We start from the raw sequence: 23,147 nt of genomic DNA, 5'->3' as shown, positions 1-23,147 counted from the left end.
ATGGCCTAAAGTTAAAGGTTAGGCAAGATTAGAGTGTTGTATACTTATCCAACAAAAAGTCATAACTACGAAAATAATATTGTGATATAGAGTTATACCTATTTAAAAAGATTTATGACTCAAAATCTAATAACGTAACATAGTGGTATGTAATACACTAACATTTATAGCGGTAGCTCCATAACTTCTTATGCCTTATGAAGCATGTTTAATGTGTTAAATGCTTAATGTTTTCACATAAAAGAATTATAATTGACAAAAACAGATCAAATAATAATAGTTGCACTAATTAAAATATTTAAGGCAATAATAAGTAAAAAAAGTTATCAGATAAACAAAAAATAGTCAAGTTTTTTACTACCACCCTGAATCTAAAATTATTGCAATACTTGCCCAGCACAACCCGCATGACAGCAAAATCGACATAACATTGCACGTTCCTGAAATGTTTCATCTACGAAGCCAGAAACGTTTCTAAAACGCTTTCAAAACCTTGGAATATCCACTTTTAAGTCACAGTCAAGCTTCATTTAAAATGTTTCACAATCGTTAGATTTATTTACCTAAAAAGTGTATCTGCTGTGTTTGTTACGTTTCGGAAACGATTCTTAAAAGCATTATAGGTTACATACATCATATCAAAAGGAGTTAGTGGTGGGTTATTTAGAATATACTATAATAATTAAGCTAATTAAAAAGTGTGTACTTAATACAAATGGATCTTCTTATTAAATAGTTAGTTCTATTTTAATTACGATTACAACTTACTCATTCTACAATATTATACATTTTAACAATGTCACAAATTTACAAGTAATTATCTTCAAAAATAATGGTACGAATAATGCAATACAATAATAAGAAATAATTTTTACATTGACTACAAGAAGTTAAATTATTTCATAAAAACAGCTATAATGTAAGACATAGGATGCTCATAACTTGGAAACTAATTTTGTACCTTTTGACGTTTTTATAAGATAAGTTTTTATAATTTATTTACAACAATTAAAAACATCGTAGCTGATTTGCTGATCTAAACGTAGGGACACGTACATATGAAATGTAAAAAAAAAAAAAAATGTAAGGTGAAAGCGTCTGTAAACACAAAATGTCAATATTTGAAGTCTTATTCAAAACGAAAAACCAAGATCATGAACAAGCTCTAAAAGTATTCCTAATAAACTTTAATTGAAAAACAAAGGAAGGAATTGAAGTGTTACTGAATATAATTTTCTTTCTGTGGTTTTATGAAAGTAAATCTTCCTTGTTACTTGCTTGAATCACGTACAAATAAAATTATTAACTTGTTTTTTTATATAGCCAAAGTGCAATTTACATGAAATATTAACAGCAATTTTTCAAAGTTCATATAGAAAATTCATAATTTTAAAAGCATTATGTTTATTCAACTGTCAATCAGAGATCTTATTTTTGCGCTATTTTGTCACCTTAAATTGTACAGGGCATTGTAGCAGACGTTACTGACATTAATAATTATTATTGTTATTATTATTGTTATCATTTTTTTAAAGTGAAACTTTTTATATTAGGCCGTGAAAAGCCGCGTGAGGGGAAGGCGAAACAAAAAAACGTAGCCATCCCTCCTGCGGTCCAAGCCCTTTCTTACATGCTCCCCCTCGCTATGCCCCTCTCTCTCGCAGGGCGCCTCATCTACTGTCTATCACTTCGTCTTTCTCTCTCTCTCTTGCATGTATGCGCCACACGCTTCCTTTTCCTCACGCTGCAACCATACCTTTTAACATTACATTATTATTTATGACTACGAAACACCCAGCTCAGTTCTACAATTGTAAAAAGCTTATGCCCACTGATTCTTATGTCTACTTTTGAAATCATGGGAAGTGTAACCTATTCCATTTAAAAAGAACTATTGTCGTAAAGTTAAGACTAAACATATAACTTTTAAACAATCGTATCAAGTTATTATTTTATATCATTTGTTAACACTATTACGTTCAAGAATGTGAACAATCCAAAATTTCATCATTTATTACTGCGTATGATCTACAATTTATATCGCACACAATTCCGACAACAACTTGTACCTTATATAAAATCTGATAGATCAGCAGTTTTAACCATCAATTGCTGTATAATTATTGCACCGTGATTGTGCTTGTGCCAATCGAGAATAATTAGGTTAAGGTGAGATTGGTCATTTAAATCTTCAACCTGACGTATTCTCCTTAAACACAAGAGAATAAAAACTCCTTGCTTATACTAATATTTCCTTTTTTTTTATCGAATGCTCTAAAGTAACTATAAAGGTTGGAGACTGAGTTCATTTGCGTCTTGTGAGCGAGTGTAACACTTAATTCGGTGACTTAGCTGCGTGAGAAAAGACAAACAAAATACACTACAACTGTATCACATTAGAGAGGTCAACGTCAGTGCGGCGTATGACACACTAACACGACTCCATATAAGAAAATCGGAAAAAAGGCATTTTTTGTAATTTTGGGAGTTTTTTACTCGAAGACTCCGGGGTTTAGGTCTATACATCCTATTGATTTTTGGTTCCAAACGTGCCAAAACATCTGAAAATATTTTTCTTAAACATAAGAAAAAAACTATGATAAAATTGTTCATAAAAAGATAGTTTAAACAATTATTTTCCTGGTTACAAACTAGCAATCTCCACTTTTACATTGAAGAACCTGTTCCAAAAGTACTCCTGCAAAATAATTTAGGGTAAAAATTTTTTCCCCACAATGACGGATTTTGACAGGTCTATAAGCTGGGCGTCTGTTACAGCTCAGGGCATCAGTCTGGTACTATCAGGTGAATAATGTCTGACACGTCGGTTAATCTTTTCGAAGTCTTAAAAAAAATACAGTAAAAATCGTTCTGCTTTTCTGTTTATCCTATCATTTAAATACCTATATGGAAAAAAACGTGCGTAAAGTATTACATATGTATAATAAGACAACCTAACGCTTGAAAACAAAAAAAAACACTGTATCTCAAAAGGGAAGCAAAATAGGCTGATTTTGATGGGTTTGCTAATAGAGAAATATATGATCAAGGTGCACAAATAAAAACATGTTAGACTATGCACAAACATAACCATGATTCTCTCGTTTTTCGACTGTATCTTAAAAAGAACAAGTCAAAAATTCGTTTTATTCAGAATGGCATGTTTGGAACATTAATACGGATGTTGAAAAAAACTTAAAAGAATTTTTTTTTACAACATAACCTTTAAAAATGAGAGAAACAGTCATTTAAAGAGCTTCGTTTAAATGTCGATTTTTATTGGAAAAAAAAACATGAAAATTTGGATTTTTTTGAAATAACTTCAAGGCAACGAGTGAAAGATTTTTGTATTGATGCTTATTCATACGTATTTTAGAGCCAGTTTTTTGGAGTTGTTACATCCCGAGTTTATACAAATTATATTATAACTAAAAGATATCCGTCCGTCAAATTCAGATGAGACGTATTGTGAATATAAAGCAAGCTCATACAAAAAGAGGAGCTCATACGTCATTTATATGCGTGTGTGTAATAGCTTTAAGGTGAATGTTCAATAATATGCTGACATTTGATACAGCCAGCCACTATGTAAAAATGAACGTATGTATTGAAATCGTATTGTATGTATGAATGAACAATTTACTTGCGCATTTATTGTCCACTTCTAATAACACCGATTTTAAAATTTTTAATTAGCACACTCTTTCATTATATTCAAAATTGATAGTCAAATCCCCAGAAGAATTAATTTCAAAATTTGTAAGCTTACTGTCACAATTAAACTTGTATTTGGCGTTCTTATATTGCTGATGCGAGCTTTCATCATCACTGACCCAAAAAAAATCTCAATCGCACTTGTCAGAAAAATGCGATTAGTACTGTTGTATTATTTCCTAATACATGGAATCATAACATGTAACATCATCGTGCCAGCTTACTGTTCTGCTGTCAACGCAATCTGCAATAAACATCGCTCATTGGTTGACCTAATTCAACCAAAGGTCTCTTTTACTCGCTCTGACGCTATAAAAACTCACCGTCAAGAGGAAAAATTGCTCTTTTCACGTCTATCACCTGTCCTCTAAAGTTTTAGTCTACTTTTAACTCCCACGACTCGCAAGTACCTTATACCCGTAAGACATAACATGCAAATTGGGTGCAGTTCGAGAGTATCAATAATATCAGACTACGCTAAGGAGCGAGGTACAACGAGAGAGGCCTGCCGAAAGAGGTTCCGGCGATAGCAGAGAAGGCAGAAATCGCAACATCTTATAGACCACGAACTCATTCGTGTAGTTTAAATAATCACTGGGAATTACTGCACGAAGCATTGGGGAACTCTGAAGCAGCAGCAACAGCAGTCAGTGATAGATGTAAGTTTTTTATCAGTAATATAATTAATATCAAAATCTGTTAAGTGATCTGAATGGACTATATCTAAGAGAATACCTGTTTTAAATTATTTTAATGAAAGAATTAAAAATTAAACATTGATTAAATCATCCATATTACTTAAATAATTATTTTTACTCGACTAAAAAGAACAAATAAAGCTCACGAGCTGAATCCTGAGAGACCCACGAATAACATTAAAATAAAACGGTTAATACCATACTGTAAACAAGTCGTGTTATAACAGAGAGTCCCAGTGAATTAAATTTTATTAATTGTTTATTTAAATAATCGGAAAAAATCTGTCAAAATTTTCAAAAATTCCAGTAATTTTTTACTTTGAAAGTAAAAATGTAAGAGTCTTCAAAATTTTGAGTAACATATATTTTATCATCCCAAATTACAAAAAAAAGTTTTATCAAGAAATATTCATAGCATTTCGAGATATTCTATTATTTTTAAAAGAAAGTCTATGATATAACATTAAAAATCAGCTTATTGCCATATTTAAAGAATTGTGCATCTGAAGCTCTAAACAAGTGTAAGCATATACCCATATACTTTTACTTACACATACTGTGTTGATACGGTTGCACTCCATTATTTTATATATTGCAGTCTTGTAGTATTGTTTCACATAAAATTTATTTCTGCACGCCAGCATTATACACCCATCTGAAAAATTCATAATTGAACACCTTATGGAAAAGGAAGACTAAATTTTACAAGAATTTTGTTAAATTCTTCTTTACACCTCAGAAAATCAACGAAACTTGTAAATGTTATACAATAAATCACCTTTACTCGAAGCAAAGGCATTTTATTCTTTTATTGAATAAACTATGCAACTTACAAGAAAACCTTTGGAATCAGGATAATGAATAATAATGGCTTTACATGAGTCCCTTATGATATATTTGTTTACACTGGATGCGCCGAAGGATGTCATGATTATTTTTTTTGGCATTAAGTCACTATTTTGCAATACTTGTAGTAAAAAGTTAATAATTATGACAGCATAAGTATGGCCAAGAGAAAATGTTTGCAGCTGGCAGCACAATATTTTATTTAAATTATTTGACCACTATTTTATGATAATATGGAGCTCTTTTACCCCTTTTCCATTGGTTGTTTCGTCAACATAAAGACTATAATAATACTGTCCTTATTTCTCTTCTATTTTTTTTACAAAAGTATGCACAAAAACAGAAAGTATGCAGAAAACTCATGCACATTTTTTATACTCAATCTAACTGTAAAAGTATCTCGTAGATCTCCACACAACAGTGCTGATTGGCTATTTATGACAGCCTTCATTATACTCAGTAGTTAATTTTTCAAAGCTTTAATTTTTACTGGACAAGGACTTGACCAACATATTATTGAGAAAAGATTATGGTTGTTTATTGTCAGTGATCCATCATGTTATAAGTGCAAGATAGTGTTGAGCTTGATCCAACTGCTGTTTTACATTTTTCTTGTACTTCGCACAGCTTGTATGCTGCTCAAGAGGTTAAAATTCTTTGAATCCACATTTATATATACTACAGAAACAATTACAAAATATTAAAGGGTGTGTCTTGATTCTTGCATATTTTTTGTGCACATGTCCGTTAGGATCAGTTTTCAAAAGCCAGTCCACGTGTATGAACATTTTGCTTTTTTTCCCGACCTCCAGCATTTTAGGGATTAGTTGAGATTCAACTGCAAACACACACCCACTCATATACACTGTTAACACCTACACAAAGTTTTATGGAAACCTTATGTAACCTTAAAAATGTTGATTCAAATAAAATAACAATGGCAACTAGTTTCACTAAGTTAAAGATGAGCAAATTGAACGATATTCAACACCTTGCAGTAAAACGCCTTGAATGAGAGAAAATAAAAATGTTATAGTAGAGGAGTTTTTCTGCTTAACGAGCTATTGCTATATCACTCTAAGGTCTTCTTTATTTGTTCCGAGAAATAAATTGATGGAGATGCAGTAACATGTAGCAAAAGTATGCCAGCCCCAAGTAGAAAAAGCCTCCTATTTTTTATGTTAAGACAGTTCTTTAGGCTCTACAAAGCCAGCTGCTCTTTTGGACAGAGCAGTTAGCATGCACCTGCCAGCTGCATGTGTAAAGAAGTGTATACTCAGCTCAAAGTATCTTTTTCCCTCTTACTCGGTAAATAATCCATTGATCTCAGAAGTTGAACGTTATCGTCTCATTTAAAATCATTTATACTGGCATTGACCAAGCAGAAAAAAAATAATTATTTTGGTCTGGGATACATGTTTGGCAGATAATGCTTAAGCGCATTGATACGGCTACAGGTCAGACTAATTTACTCTTAACTATTTGCGATGAAAATTTAAACCATACTTACATTAACCATAGAAAGAAAAGTCCGTAAGGGCTTTAGTTAGGTGTTTTTTTGTTTCACAATAAAGATACATAAAATATTAATTTTTCTACAAAAAAAAAATGATTTTTTCCCAAAAATTAAAAAAAAGTTTTCGAATTTTAGGATCCAAGTTGGTCTACGGTGGAATCTGTATGGTGAAAAAGATAAAAATATCCAAAAAAACGAATAAAATGCTTTTTCTAAACAAAACAAAGTTAATTTTATATCATAAACTATAAGACGTAAGTATTTTATGTTTTAAAAAAATCAACTTAAATAAACCTCATTAGCGAAAAATTGTGTTTTAAATAGTACTTGATCGTACTGGTGTACTTTGAATGTATGAACAAGCGAAGTTATTTAGAAAGTTGCTATCGGATTAACCTTAAATTTGATTTGTGTTTTCGTTTTTATATCACAATTAAATAATCCAATAATTCATCCAGTTATAAAAATTTATGTACCTGTGAGTGTTTGAAGACATTTTAACCGATCATCATCAAAAGTTTTCAACTGATTAAACAAGTTTGTTTTTATAACTAAAACAATACCTTAGATATCCCTTATGTATTGTTAAGTAGTAACAACAGACAGGCAGAGGAGCAGACGGCTGAGCCAGAAAAAACCCGTAGCTGTAGCTCAGTCGATAATGTATAATGTTTTGTGATTTACTAATTAACTTATGCCTTGCTTTTTACTGATCAGCTTCCTATTTAGCAAATCGCAATATAAGTATTTACAATATCTAGAGTAATAACGAAAATTCGTTAATACCTTACATCAGAACATACTCAAATTATGATATGATAATTCACCTGACTAAGCTATTAAGCATGAAAAAAACCCTTCGTAGTTTTTTTATTTCAAACTCTTTTTTTAATTATAAAGTATTTCTATGAACTCTAATAAAAGAAAAAATTATCAGAATTTAGGCACTTCTTAGGATCCAGATTAACTATATTAATTGCTGAAAGCAATTGCTATTAATTAAAAATAAATAAATCGTCAGCTATAACATAGAATAATAGCATGGCTGTTATACTCTTGCTGTTCGAGAAAAGTAAAAAAAAAGGTTAACATTAGAGGAGGGTGAATAGCAGACAAAAGTAGAAGCAGAAGAAGGTAGGCTCACTTGATTGAGTCTGTGAACGCATATGAAATATTTATTTATGAAAGGTATGCGCTTCTTTCGTTGTTTTGGTTATTGAAGGGAACATCGTGGTAAGTCAGGAGAAAAACCGAAGCTAGGGTGCATACGTCGAAATTAGGGACAGGAGCGTTCTTAACTCCTTGACTCGATAACGTAAGAAAACTAGGCTAGAAAACTATAAGACTACAGAGCAAAGGTTTTGACTAGTAGTAACGCCTACCAGTTATCGGGCCTCTGTAAGTCGTAAGCGCATCAGGCTGTATCGTGAAAACTTCAATACGTTGTACTCAAAAAACCAAATACTGTCAGTACATCACTAAGTTTACGTTCGTTTAATTTGATTTGTAGTTCACATAGTCTGCCTGTCATGTCAGTATGTAGATTATCTTTGGCTAGTATTTTTTCACATACATAAACTTGACCTCGTAAGTTTTAGTACTGAATATGAGTTTATATTTCAATAATGTATTGCTAAGTAAGTCACCTGTGTATGAATATTCCAAATATTGTTGTCGCATGTGCCCTCTTCACATTTCTATAGTTACAAGCAGCTGCAGCAGGTATCAAAAGAGTACATGACTCCAAGCTAAGAGTTTGCAGAGCATGAGTGTCCACTAGGGTGTCCGTTGTTTCCTAAATGAAAAACTTTTTTACTTGCACACCTCAAATAACTTTGTTATGTCCTTAAACTAAGATATTAACCATCAATAGTTACAATATTAAAAATTTATCTGAAGTTTTTAGATTCTTAAACTTTTCGATTTGAGTTCTCATGCACCTACTGTGTCACATGTTTGATGCCCTATAATTATTGTCTGATCAACCAATCCTTAATTAATAAATCAATTAATGTGGTAGATAACTTTACGTTATTTAAAAAAAAAAATATTATTTGAGAGTTTTGATTCGAGCAGCAATCATGCACTTGCAGTATCATAAGATTGTTGGAATTGTTAAATAAGGGCAAAAATGTCAATTTTAGTCAATTTATTCACATGCATTAGCTGTCAAAATTTTTTTTCTAAGTTTTTCGAGCTACATGATTTTTTTAAACACAGTTCTGATGATACATAAAACAACTTTGTGACTTACAAATGCTAACAAAACATTTAAGACGCTAAAAAAATTGATACTAATTAACATTAAAAAACTTGCATGCTAGTTAGATAAAAAATCGATTTGCGTTTGAGCACGATTCAATTTTTAATGTTTTTACTATTTATTGTTGATATTTTAGTTTCAAGATATAACAAAGTGATTTGAGGTGTGACTGTGAAAAAATGTTTAGTTCACTAAATGACGGACACCTTAGTGTCCACACATGGCTAGAGTCTGTATAAGTAGGATCAGCAGATCATATTTATTTTCTAAGTAGCCTTAACCTTAGAAATAATAGTTATGATTGAATAATATTTACTCTTACCTTATGATAAAATGCTGCTCCAGTCAAAACCAAGGATATATGATTCGTCCACTCACTTTCATATTTCCAGCAAAGTGTTTTATTATCCCATGCATGAGTTCTAGAAGGAAACCCAACTATTCTATCTGGAAACTCTCGCCATACCTAAGGAAAGAATCAGAGATTTAAAAAAAAAATTTGCAAATACTTATTTTAAAAAAGTTATTTATTATGGCTTAATCACTTGAATCTATTGGGTAGAAGTAACTGCCAAGCACTCAACATATCGAGGAAGTTTTCTTATTAAAACTACTACGTGATAAAATTAAGAAAGCTCAAGTGAAGTCAATTTTATTCAAGTGAACTCAGCAACTATGGACTAATAACTAAAAGGAAATTATATCAACATTGATTTTAATAAAACTTTCTTAATTTAAAGTTCATGTAGTGTCTAGGTGGATTAAAATTTTCTGAGGCATTAAGATAAGTAAAACTTTTAAAATTTATATAAGAAAGCTTAAGCTTTTCAAACAGTCACTTAATAAGTTTATACAGCTATAAGAATTAAATCATCAATTTAGTGTACTTGATACTTTGTTCCTATATTTTTTATTTGATCCAGCATAGCCACACTCCAAAAAAATGGAAGTGTCAGACTTCTAACTTGTGGTACTCTCATCTTACGATAACTATTGAACACTCTCACTACCACATTTGACTGTACCTCGTTCAATATTAGAAACGTAGTCGCTCAATAATGTTGGTGGTGCTTCGCTTTCAAGTTAGAAGTTAGGTATGACCAACTTGGAGTGCCCAGCGCTCAAACAATATTGAACGCTATGAGTACCACGCAGTGTGCCGAGATCGTGCTGAGAACTCGCGCACACTTGTGCGCAGCCGGCTTCCAATTGGCCCGAGCGACTGCGCGTCGTTTAAACATCCAAAACTCAAAGACACAGCGCTCAAAGCCCGACCATATGAAACCCAAATGCCTAAACCCCAACGACCCAGTGCGCTTACTTGGCCGCACTTTTTTTTATTTATTGGTAAGAAAAATCTCAAGCGGCTAATCCCCAACGACTCAGTACGATTACTTGGCCCCACTTTTTTTATTTATTGGTAAGAAAAATCTCAAGCGGCTAATCCCCAACAACCCAGTGCGCTTACTTGGCCGCACTTTTATTTTATTCATTGGTAAGCAAAATCTCAAGCGGCTAATCCCCAACGACCCAGTGCGCTTACTTGACCGCACTTTTTTTTATTTTTTGGTAAGAAAAATTTCAAGCGGCTAATCCCCAACGACCCAGTGCGCTTACTTGGCCGCACTTTTTTTCATTCATTAATAAGGAAAATCTCAAGCGGCTAATCCTCAACGACCCAGTGAGACTAGGAGAGTGTTCAGGTTACTTAGGAATAGGCGTTCATATTATTAAATTTTGTGTTAATAGCTTACAAAGTGGCTAGTAAAAGCTCTGGGTCACTTTGAAATAGGCACTAACGCTATTATACAGTTTTATTAATTAACTACTAGCTAGCAAGCGTTCCAGGTGACCGGGTGATAGGTGCTTATGTCATTAGACAATGTTTTATTCATTAACAAAAGGGCCAGTTAACGCGCTGGGTTACCTAGGGATAGGCGTTCATGTTAATTATTTTTGTTTTATTAATTGATAAAGTAGCCAATATAGGCCCTAAGTGACCTGAAATGAAGCATTATTGATTTAAAGAAGTGGGTAGTAAGCAATCCAGAATAAGTGGTGATTGACACTTATATTATTAAGGAAAACTTTGTTCTAGAAAAGATGCCAGTAAGGACCGTAAAATACATCATGATTGGGGCTTCTGATGAAAATTGAAGTTTTTTTAATTAAAAGAGCATTCCGTAAGCTCTCTAGGTTACTTAGTAATTGGTGTTTATGGAAAAGAATCAAGCTTTATCAAGTAATGAAGCTATAAGAAATCACAGAGGTACCTGGTAATAACGGCTTGGGTTTTTTAGTTTGTTTCTTTTTCATTTCAAAAGTAGCTGGCAAGCACTCTTAGTCACCTATCAATAAACGCTAGCCATATTCGTTGACATTTTATTGATTCATCAAGTAGACAGTACGTGATCCAGGTCACCTAGTGATAGTGACTTGTGTTATTAATTTGTGTTTTATAAATTTTAAAGAGTAGCCAGTAAACGCTCTAGGTCACTTTGTTATATACCCTTGTGTTTTAAGAAAGTGGTATTACAGAATGTTTCAGCAACCAATGATTTATCTGCACCCCCAATGTTAATTGTTCTTTACAAGAATATGCTAGAGCGACACTGACAACAGGTGATGCTGATGAGATCGTGAACAGATTGACTCAAGCGATATGAATAAAGTTTCAGGCTTTGAGAAAAGAGGCCCAACAGCAAAGTTATGACCGCAGTACTTTAAATGTGTCATGACTGTCGATAGTTTATAAAAGCAGAGCGTCTAGGTCACTTTAAACTGTATTTCCAAAGCCTTCGAGAAATTTTGCCACTAATTCACGCCACAGGCCATTTTACATACGCAAAATGTGGTCAAATATAACTACAGGATTCAAAGGAGCTAGAGAAAAAAATGCTCGATGTCGAGTTTCAAACATACACCAGCCGCGGTTATTTCACTATTCGTAGATCAGGCAAATAATGATCAGGAGTTTGGTCTGACATTAGCATCGAAACAACACTAAACTGATTTTTCGGGACCAACTTGACGGTTACTGTCTGCAAGTTATTGTCATGTAGTCGTATGAAAGGTTGTGCTAATTTGTTTTCTGATATGTATGATTTAATCGTTATGTAATAACATATTTTATTGTTTTTTAGATATCAGTGCAAAAAAAAACAGCAGCTGTAGTTGAGATCAAGGAGACAAGTTTAGCAGTCATGAGTCAGCAGAAGTTTTTATTAAACATCACGAATAAATATAAATTTGTAGCTCATTTATCTCAACTTTTGGAGAAGAACCATGTGAAAACAAAGATTGCAGTCGAGGATGCCAATATTCTGATAGTATAGACAGCACGTGATTTGGTAATTTTCGGAAAAAAATGTGTGGCAGTTATTGGAAATGACATTGATTTTCTGGTTCTCATGATTGCCTTAATCTCATAGAAAGCAAATGCACATTTCCACAAAGTTATCCTGGGGACAAAGGATAACGTATTGTATTTTACCTGAGATAATGCTTATCTACGACAGTACGTGCTTTTTGCTCATGCGTTTAGCGATTCAGATACCACAATTTTTAGCAAGGGTAAAAAGAAAGTGTTTGCACTGTTTCAAAGAAATACAATAGTAATAGAAACCAGCGCAGTTTTCTGTAAATCATTTAAAGATTTTGTCAAGGAAGAAATGAGTACAGGTTTTTCAATAAGTAAAGATGAATTGAGGGGAAAGTTTATACAATTTCTGTTGAAGGAGTCAGAAAAAATAATTTTTTATCTATACGAATCTCAGTATGAACTTGGTAGCAATGTCAATAAATTAAGGTACAGACTGTTTTGTAAATCGACTGACACTTTAAAAAAACACATTTCATTAGCAATACTTCCGCCAACGAGGGAGGCTCTCAAACAGCACGTAGAAATAGTTAATTTGCAAGTTCAAGCATGACTAGGAAAGTCGATGGAGAACCAATCGGGTCAAAAAAATACGAAAAACATTTCATTCCCTGTAATGACAACACAAACGGCTGCTCCTGATGAACTCTTGCGTCTGGTGAGCATTGCAATGGTATGTTCATTCTTTATTCATTATACGTGACTAAATAAATAAAATGCTACTTTACTTCACAGATTTCCTGCGCTTGTCGTTAAAATTGTAGGTTGAAACTATGCACGTATAAAAAAGCAGATTTGCTATGTACACGAATGTGCAAAATTTATAACGGAGATAGTTGCGAGAATACTTTCACCATTATTCAACAAATCTATGAAGACGACTTATTTAATGATATGATTAATAAAGTTGTTACCAATCAAGAGCAAAGTACCGACAAAATGTAGAGTGTTATACACATTCCTTTTATTCTAGCAACATGATTATAAGGAAAGTACACATTAACATTTTATGGAAAGGAAAAAATAAATTAAAATCATACGTATAAAAAATCATGCGTACAAAAATCCGAAACTGAAAAATTATTTAAAAGAATTATTTCTTGCAGAATAACCTCTTTGCATATAGCAAGGTGGCCATTACTTATAGTGTTTTTTAATTGTTCTTCCAAGTTCATGCTTGCTTAGGGGTTATTTTATTAAAACAAGTTTTTTTTTAAATCACGCAGGCAGGGTTCACTATCTGTTTTATAACCCAAGTCTAGTTGATTTTCAGACCTTCTGAAACAATTTTACTGAGGTGTACGTAGAAATTTACCACGGAAAATACGTAAGGGCTAATGCTATAAATAAATGGCTCCTAGCTACAGATGACATGAAAGGTGTCAGTAGACCATAGCCTCTGTTGAGATTTCACTGCTGATGTGTAAAAAAAAGGGAAGAAAGTGCGTGTGATAGCTAAAGTCAGCTTTTATGTCAATACGTATTTACTTGACTTAATGCGTGCTACTACTCCCGATAACGAAAGAAAAAAAAAGTGACCATCATATAGTGCTGCCGTCAAAGCTGACGCTCTGTGGCTAGAGTTGGCTTGCACAATTTGATATACTATATCTAAGTCTCTAGCTATTTACTCTAATGACATTGTACACCAGTGATGCCAGACGGTACTGCGAAGTCGCACATGCGCAGAAGAGCTTAATGCTCATTCGCGAGTACAGCAGCGCGCTGCTTAAAGTAGGCCCCGCCTGAGCTCTCTCTCTAGCTTCCCCACTCCAGCCTCCCCCCAGATGGTTAACCCAAGCCTTCCCTAACAACTTATATACTGCTTCAGTATCACGTAGGAGAAAGTTATCGGTAGCTGAGTGGGCTAGCGCACATGATGATTTTGCTTACTTAATCTTCGAATCTCAGCAGCGCAATTTTTTTTTTTTTTTTTTTTTTTTAAACTACGCATTAAATTTAAACACGTACATCATATATAATAATTTAAATAAATATAACTCTACTGATTAATATGATAAAGTGATTATTAATCAGGTGAAATTTATATTTTCAGTTTATTCTACTGATTGAAAGTATTAATTTTTTTTTTCATTAAGTACGAAATTTAGAAATAGTTATTTTTCATGTTTAATACGCAAGATGTACTTTTATATACTTATTTTAGAAAATAAATAAATAAATGCAACGAAGTACCTGGATAAAAAAATTTAATAAGTAATCATGCGTCAAATTGGGCAGTTTCCACACTACCCTTGAGGTACTGCCTGTAGTACGTTAGGTTGTTTCGATTACACGTACATCACTGTTTTACTTAAATACTGATATATTATGCTTAAGCGTGAAAAATTTCGCAATCATTACAAGACTACAGTTTCCTTTATTTATTCTTGATTACCGTGTAATGTTGGTACCTTCGCCAATAGCCATATTATAACCATATTTGTTAGTTTAATTAGTACGAATTAAAGCCATGCATTATGCGCGTGAAATAAAACTAATGAGATCAATGGATAAATACATTTTGACTAGTCCTAATACAAATTTGCCGAATTAAAAAGATTAAAGTGTTGTTCCTTTGGTTCAAAATCTAGGTTTGTGATATGTCGCGCTTTACAAATTGATCGCAAAAAACACCGTGCATTAAGTAATTTTATACCAGTCTTATTAGCTTTCTCATCTTAAAGCTCAGTAACGTCAGAAAAAACTCTTTCTGCTTCCGCATTGGAATGTGGAAGAAAAAAAACTGCTGTCACTAGTGATTTTAATGATAGGAAGCTTAAGACATCGCCGTTTTTAATTGTAAATATTTTTTTCCCGAAATCTTCAACGTCACATTTTAATAAGCTTTCGTGCTCTGAAGGTTCATAAGAAGAGGGTAATGTTCTCCATTCATAAGCTATCGATAAGGTACCAACATTACACGTATATCAAGAATTAATAAAGGAAACTGTAGTCTTGTAATCATGGCGAAATTTTTTTACGCTTAAGCGTAATATGTCAGTATTAAAGTAAAACAGTGATGTACGTGTAATCGAAACAACCTAACGCACTACAGGCAGTACCTCAAGGGCAGTGTGGAAACTGCCCAATTTGACGCATGATTACTTATTAAATTTTTTTATGGAGGTACTTCGTTGCATTTATTTATTTATTTTCTAAAATAAGTATATAAAAGTACATCTTGCGTATAAAACATGAAAAATAACTATTTCTAAATTTCGTACTTAATGAAAAAAAAAAATTAATACTTTCAGTCAGTAGAATAAACTGAAAATATAAATTTCACCTGATTAATAATCACTTTATCATATTAATCAGTAGAGTTATATTTATTTAAATTATTATATATGATGTACGTGTTTAAATTTAATGCGTAGTTTAAAAAAAAAAAAAAAAAAAAAAAATTGCGCTGCTGAGATTCGAAGATTAAGTAAGCAAAATCATCATGTGCGCTAGCCCACTCAGCTACCGATAACTTTCTCCTACGTGATACTGAAGCAGTATATAAGTTGTTAGGGAAGGCTTGGGTTAACCATCTGGGGGGAGGCTGGAGTGGGGAAGCTAGAGAGAGAGCTCAGGCGGGGCCTACTTTAAGCAGCGCGCTGCTGTACTCGCGAATGAGCATTAAGCTCTTCTGCGCATGTGCGACTTCGCAGTACCGTCTGGCATCACTGGTGTACAATGTCATTAGAGTAAATAGCTAGAGACTTAGATATAGTATATCAAATTGTGCAAGCCAACTCTAGCCACAGAGCGTCAGCTTTGACGGCAGCACTATATGATGGTCACTTTTTTTTTCTTTCGTTATCGGGAGTAGTAGCACGCATTAAGTCAAGTAAATACGTATTGACATAAAAGCTGACTTTAGCTATCACACGCACTTTCTTCCCTTTTTTTTACACATCAGCAGTGAAATCTCAACAGAGGCTATGGTCTACTGACACCTTTCATGTCATCTGTAGCTAGGAGCCATTTATTTATAGCATTAGCCCTTACGTATTTTCCGTGGTAAATTTCTACGTACACCTCAGTAAAATTGTTTCAGAAGGTCTGAAAATCAACTAGACTTGGGTTATAAAACAGATAGTGAACCCTGCCTGCGTGATTTAAAAAAAAACTTGTTTTAATAAAATAACCCCTAAGCAAGCATGAACTTGGAAGAACAATTAAAAAACACTATAAGTAATGGCCACCTTGCTATATGCAAAGAGGTTATTCTGCAAGAAATAATTCTTTTAAATAATTTTTCAGTTTCGGATTTTTGTACGCATGATTTTTTATACGTATGATTTTAATTTATTTTTTCCTTTCCATAAAATGTTAATGTGTACTTTCCTTATAATCATGTTGCTAGAATAAAAGGAATGTGTATAACACTCTACATTTTGTCGGTACTTTGCTCTTGATTGGTAACAACTTTATTAATCATATCATTAAATAAGTCGTCTTCATAGATTTGTTGAATAATGGTGAAAGTATTCTCGCAACTATCTCCGTTATAAATTTTGCACATTCGTGTACATAGCAAATCTGCTTTTTTATACGTGCATAGTTTCAACCTACAATTTTAACGACAAGCGCAGGAAATCTGTGAAGTAAAGTAGCATTTTATTTATTTAGTCACGTATAATGAATAAAGAATGAACATACCATTGCAATGCTCACCAGACGCAAGAGTTCATCAGGAGCAGCCGTTTGTGTTGTCATTACAGGGAATGAAATGTTTTTCGTATTTTTTTGACCCGATTGGTTCTCCATCGACTTTCCTAGTCATGCTTGAACTTGCAAATTAACTATTTCTACGTGCTGTTTGAGAGCCTCCCTCGTTGGCGGAAGTATTGCTAATGAAATGTGTTTTTTTAAAGTGTCAGTCGATTTACAAAACAGTCTGTACCTTAATTTATTGACATTGCTACCAAGTTCATACTGAGATTCGTATAGATAAAAAATTATTTTTTCTGACTCCTTCAACAGAAATTGTATAAACTTTCCCCTCAATTCATCTTTACTTATTGAAAAACCTGTACTCATTTCTTCCTTGACAAAATCTTTAAATGATTTACAGAAAACTGCGCTGGTTTCTATTACTATTGTATTTCTTTGAAACAGTGCAAACACTTTCTTTTTACCCTTGCTAAAAATTGTGGTATCTGAATCGCTAAACGCATGAGCAAAAAGCACGTACTGTCGTAGATAAGCATTATCTCAGGTAAAATACAATACGTTATCCTTTGTCCCCAGGATAACTTTGTGGAAATGTGCATTTGCTTTCTATGAGATTAAGGCAATCATGAGAACCAGAAAATCAATGTCATTTCCAATAACTGCCACACATTTTTTTCCGAAAATTACCAAATCACGTGCTGTCTATACTATCAGAATATTGGCATCCTCGACTGCAATCTTTGTTTTCACATGGTTCTTCTCCAAAAGTTGAGATAAATGAGCTACAAATTTATATTTATTCGTGATGTTTAATAAAAACTTCTGCTGACTCATGACTGCTAAACTTGTCTCCTTGATCTCAACTACAGCTGCTGTTTTTTTTTGCACTGATATCTAAAAAACAATAAAATATGTTATTACATAACGATTAAATCATACATATCAGAAAACAAATTAGCACAACCTTTCATACGACTACATGACAATAACTTGCAGACAGTAACCGTCAAGTTGGTCCCGAAAAATCAGTTTAGTGTTGTTTCGATGCTAATGTCAGACCAAACTCCTGATCATTATTTGCCTGATCTACGAATAGTGAAATAACCGCGGCTGGTGTATGTTTGAAACTCGACATCGAGCATTTTTTTCTCTAGCTCCTTTGAATCCTGTAGTTATATTTGACCACATTTTGCGTATGTAAAATGGCCTGTGGCGTGAATTAGTGGCAAAATTTCTCGAAGGCTTTGGAAATACAGTTTAAAGTGACCTAGACGCTCTGCTTTTATAAACTATCGACAGTCATGACACATTTAAAGTACTGCGGTCATAACTTTGCTGTTGGGCCTCTTTTCTCAAAGCCTGAAACTTTATTCATATCGCTTGAGTCAATCTGTTCACGATCTCATCAGCATCACCTGTTGTCAGTGTCGCTCTAGCATATTCTTGTAAAGAACAATTAACATTGGGGGTGCAGATAAATCATTGGTTGCTGAAACATTCTGTAATACCACTTTCTTAAAACACAAGGGTATATAACAAAGTGACCTAGAGCGTTTACTGGCTACTCTTTAAAATTTATAAAACACAAATTAATAACACAAGTCACTATCACTAGGTGACCTGGATCACGTACTGTCTACTTGATGAATCAATAAAATGTCAACGAATATGGCTAGCGTTTATTGATAGGTGACTAAGAGTGCTTGCCAGCTACTTTTGAAATGAAAAAGAAACAAACTAAAAAACCCAAGCCGTTATTACCAGGTACCTCTGTGATTTCTTATAGCTTCATTACTTGATAAAGCTTGATTCTTTTCCATAAACACCAATTACTAAGTAACCTAGAGAGCTTACGGAATGCTCTTTTAATTAAAAAAACTTCAATTTTCATCAGAAGCCCCAATCATGATGTATTTTACGGTCCTTACTGGCATCTTTTCTAGAACAAAGTTTTCCTTAATAATATAAGTGTCAATCACCACTTATTCTGGATTGCTTACTACCCACTTCTTTAAATCAATAATGCTTCATTTCAGGTCACTTAGGGCCTATATTGGCTACTTTATCAATTAATAAAACAAAAATAATTAACATGAACGCCTATCCCTAGGTAACCCAGCGCGTTAACTGGCCCTTTTGTTAATGAATAAAACATTGTCTAATGACATAAGCACCTATCACCCGGTCACCTGGAACGCTTGCTAGCTAGTAGTTAATTAATAAAACTGTATAATAGCGTTAGTGCCTATTTCAAAGTGACCCAGAGCTTTTACTAGCCACTTTGTAAGCTATTAACACAAAATTTAATATTATGAACGCCTATTCCTAAGTAACCTGAAACGTTAACTAGTTACTTTGTTAATTAATAAAACGTTAAGTTATAACATAAGCACCTATCTTTAGACATCCAACTACCCTTACTGGCGAATTTGTTAATTAATAAATGATTGATTTACAATACAATCACCTATGCTGAGATGACCTGGGGCGTTTACCAGCCACTTTGTTAATTAATAAAACGTTTCATTACATAAATGCTTATTACCAGTTAATCAAGCGCACTAAGTAGCAACTATAAAAATTAATGAAAAAAAAATTAATAATATAAGCTTGAATAATTTATATATATATTGTGACGTGACGAGTCACCGTCACAGTCAGAATACCGGTTTTGTGATAGCAGACAGGAGGAGAGGTGGTAAAGTGCGCACTACCCCTACCTTATCCCAAACCCATACATAGGTATCCATCCCTACTATGGGCAACACAACCGATTCCCGACTGTGGGTAACACCTGGTGTGTGTGTGTGTGTGTAACAACGCAACACACACCTGTGTAAGTGGCTGAGGTGCCAAGGCAGCACGGATCAACGGGCCGGGAGGAGAGACACTCTCACTCTTGTCTGCTTGCCGTAGAGTCGTACTTTCATATACGTCGGTTGCGTTTTGCGTAAACGAGTGAGGCGAGCTCCGTATCAGGCGATAACAGGAGACGCAGCCACGGCTACCTATTGCTGACCCGACCGGTTGCAGGCGTTTACACGCGGCTTCTGCTGGGACTCGTGCCATCCGAGTGCTGACGCCTGCCAGACGGATCTCCCAGTGCCCGTGGTCAAGTTGCGGTGTACCTCGCCATAGGAGTGCTAACGGTAGGCCTGTTTCCCGTAATCCTGTCTCTACCACGAAAGCACTGTGCCGAACAGCAACTGCCGGACCCACAGGGCCGAGTTGTTAGTTGATAGGTCTTGTCGGATGGCTGGACGTTGACATTCTCCTGTACGTCATGCATAGTCATTGTCAGAATAAACACATTATCTTTATATATAAATAGATGTGTTTTTCTTAATTGTAGGTGTTTGAATGCAAGCTATCCGCTTCTCCTAATGGCCCTTAAGAATAATTGTTACTAAATATTAGATGTACCGTGTCTTGCTGCTGACGGCTAGGCCAGCAAGGCACGACACATCACATGGCGCTCGACTAGTTGTTTAGGCAATTGTCCGGCACGGTGCTTTTATACGGCCGTTTTGTGTGCACGCTGTATTGAATATAATTTTCATGCTAAATTTGTTTTTTTTTGCACATTTTAATGGTCATGTTGTAAATTAGTTGCTGGCGCATTATTTGTGCTGTTGGTGCGTGCTAGTCCTTTAATGAAGTTTAAATTTTAACAGTACTCATTACTTGATAATAATTTGTGTATATATCAAATTAAAATTTGATCGTTTATTTTTTCCTACCGTTTACCTTTGCTAGCGTGTAGTGAAATAAAAACAAGGTGTTTTCTTTTATTTTTCAAGTGCGACCTAGTACAGGATTAACTACTGTGTAGTGTAGATTGTATATGATATACGAATCGAAAATTTAATAACAAGGGAAAGTTGAAGACGGTAGTGTTTACATTTAGTTAGCAGCGTACCAACACCAATATATTATGTTGTAAAGAATTTGTTCGGGATAATCCCTACAGTAGCTTAATAATTTCAAGCTACTTGTAAATACACAGCATAACATCAACCCATACAAGCGATATAATACGACCTTATCGTGTATACTCGACTATTCGGCTTTGTTTATTTCGTGACCCCTAGCGTTCTACACACAAAGTATGACAGTCTCACTAGAGGATTTGGAGTTCTCCTTCAGCGCGAGCGTAACAGGGGGGAACGAACTTCAAGCGCTGAGCCATGAGACAATAAATAAAGTAATCGAGGACACAATTAAACGATACACGGACGGGGAAATATTCCAGTATTTAATATTGCTAGGGTTAAAAAGTAATGGAACCACGCCGGAAGCTAGAGATAGATTACAACGTTTCTTGAACAGAAAATATATAGGACCAACAGCTGCAACATGGACTAAGGAAATAGATGAAGTCACACGGGTAGAGAAAAATAGTTTGACTATAGACTTTTCAGACATGGAGTATAGGCCGGAACGCCGCGAAACACAATTCAGATACGACGAATCGTCGGAGGCAGACGCAAGTGTCACACGAGAGGATCGAGCCACCACATCGTCACCTGCAACTCAACAATTCCGTGAAGTTGTAAGCGGGCAAGTACGTCGCGATCTTAATAATATGAGGGAGCAAAGTGATCAATTAAATATGGAATCGGTAGTACGAGATAAATAAAACGTACCATCACATACACACAGAGCATCACAACCCTACAGAGGGTCGTATGAGTGGCCCCCACAAGAGATACTTCGGGAACCTACGAGTAGACCGTCACGAGTATTAGCAGCAGGTCCTGTACATAACTTGGGGTCAAATGGAGCTGCCGGAGAAAACATAGGGACTGTGCACAAGGAACAAAGGACAGGTCTAAGGATGGACAAAAATACACTTAGGGCACTCAGTGGTAATTATCATCAAGCAGCTTTGGTATCTGAGGATAGAGAGTGTAGTGCTGCAAACGAACGTCGGGTAAAGAGGTCAGACGGACACCCTACCGACCATAACTATGAAGGCTTGGCATCTCGAGATCACAACACAAGCGCACAAAGGGGGAACGCGGAAGCAATGCGTAAAACGAATAGCCACACACAACAACACGTACCCCACGATATGTCAAACGTGCCCCAAGCGCACTCAACGGTACACTCGCTGCCACCGCAGACTCGAATACCCACAGCCCAAACGCAAAATGTACCTTTACACTCGTTCCTTAATTACGCGAGTATGCAGTTATCGACAACTGACAGCATCAGTCATCCACGCGTAGAGATACAAAGTCATAGCCCAAATAATTTTCCTCACGAACATCGATTTACCACGGGGCCTCAAGATCACTGCAATTCGACCTCAGCCAACCAAGGTGGACAAAGCAGAGGCATTTATGGAGATATTCCCAGCACGAACGCAGGGTATAGTCAACATAATTTAACTTTAGCAGGCGTGGGAATATCAGCACAACAGCGCGAATCACAAATTAGGTGCGAAAGGTACACGCTAGATTTGTTGACCCGCTGGAATGTTGAATTTCGTGGACGTGCTAAAGATGATCCTGAGGATTTTTTGACCCGACTATGGGAATGCGTGACGACGTACAACTTGTCACTAGAGGAATTATTAAGGGTGTTACCGGCAGTGTTTGACGCAGAAACAAACAACTGGTTCCGACGGGAAAAATACAACTGGCGTTCTATAGGTGAATTCATAACCGCTTTCTAACTACAATATGGGATATATGATTTACAGGGTAGGGTGAATAAAGTAGCTGAAAGACGCACACAGGCGCCGCATGAGGATATAGCAAGTTACCTATCCAATCTGCGAACCCTATTAGATAAAATTTACCCACCCCTACGGCTCTACAAACAAATTAATCGGGCATACAGGAATCTTCATCCTTATTATCGCGGTAGAATTTCAAGGGCACGGATAAACAACTTTAACGATTTTTTGCTTTCGGGCAAAAATGTTGAATTAACCCAGCAACAGGATAAAGAATACCGCCCACCCCCGAGGATAGTTTGTTCTCGGCAACATCTTTCATTCCCCGAAAATAGACTACACCAAAGAAGATAGCGGCAGTACCAAGTACCCTCACCCCT

General features: G+C 34.9%; 1 protein-coding gene across 1 annotated transcript in view; it reads right to left on the bottom strand.

Annotated features, from left to right (window-relative positions):
* sotv (exostosin glycosyltransferase sotv) overlaps nt 1-23,147 on the bottom strand; it is a 727,528-nt gene that overhangs the window by 171,546 nt on the left and 532,835 nt on the right. Inside the window, exon 8 of the mRNA XM_089595800.1 lies at nt 9,360-9,503. Within this exon, the coding sequence (XP_089451926.1) occupies nt 9,360-9,503 (144 nt within the window). The remainder of the gene's footprint in view (nt 1-9,359; nt 9,504-23,147) is intronic.

The sequence above is a fragment of the Copidosoma floridanum genome, unplaced genomic scaffold (genome assembly GCF_036245765.1).
Source record: "Copidosoma floridanum isolate Cflo_tuat_1 unplaced genomic scaffold, Cflo_Japanese_pri ptg000028l, whole genome shotgun sequence".
Lineage (NCBI taxonomy): Eukaryota > Metazoa > Arthropoda > Insecta > Hymenoptera > Encyrtidae > Copidosoma > Copidosoma floridanum.
Note: the sequence above shows the minus strand (reverse complement) of the source record. Positions and strands in the feature narration are given on the sequence as shown.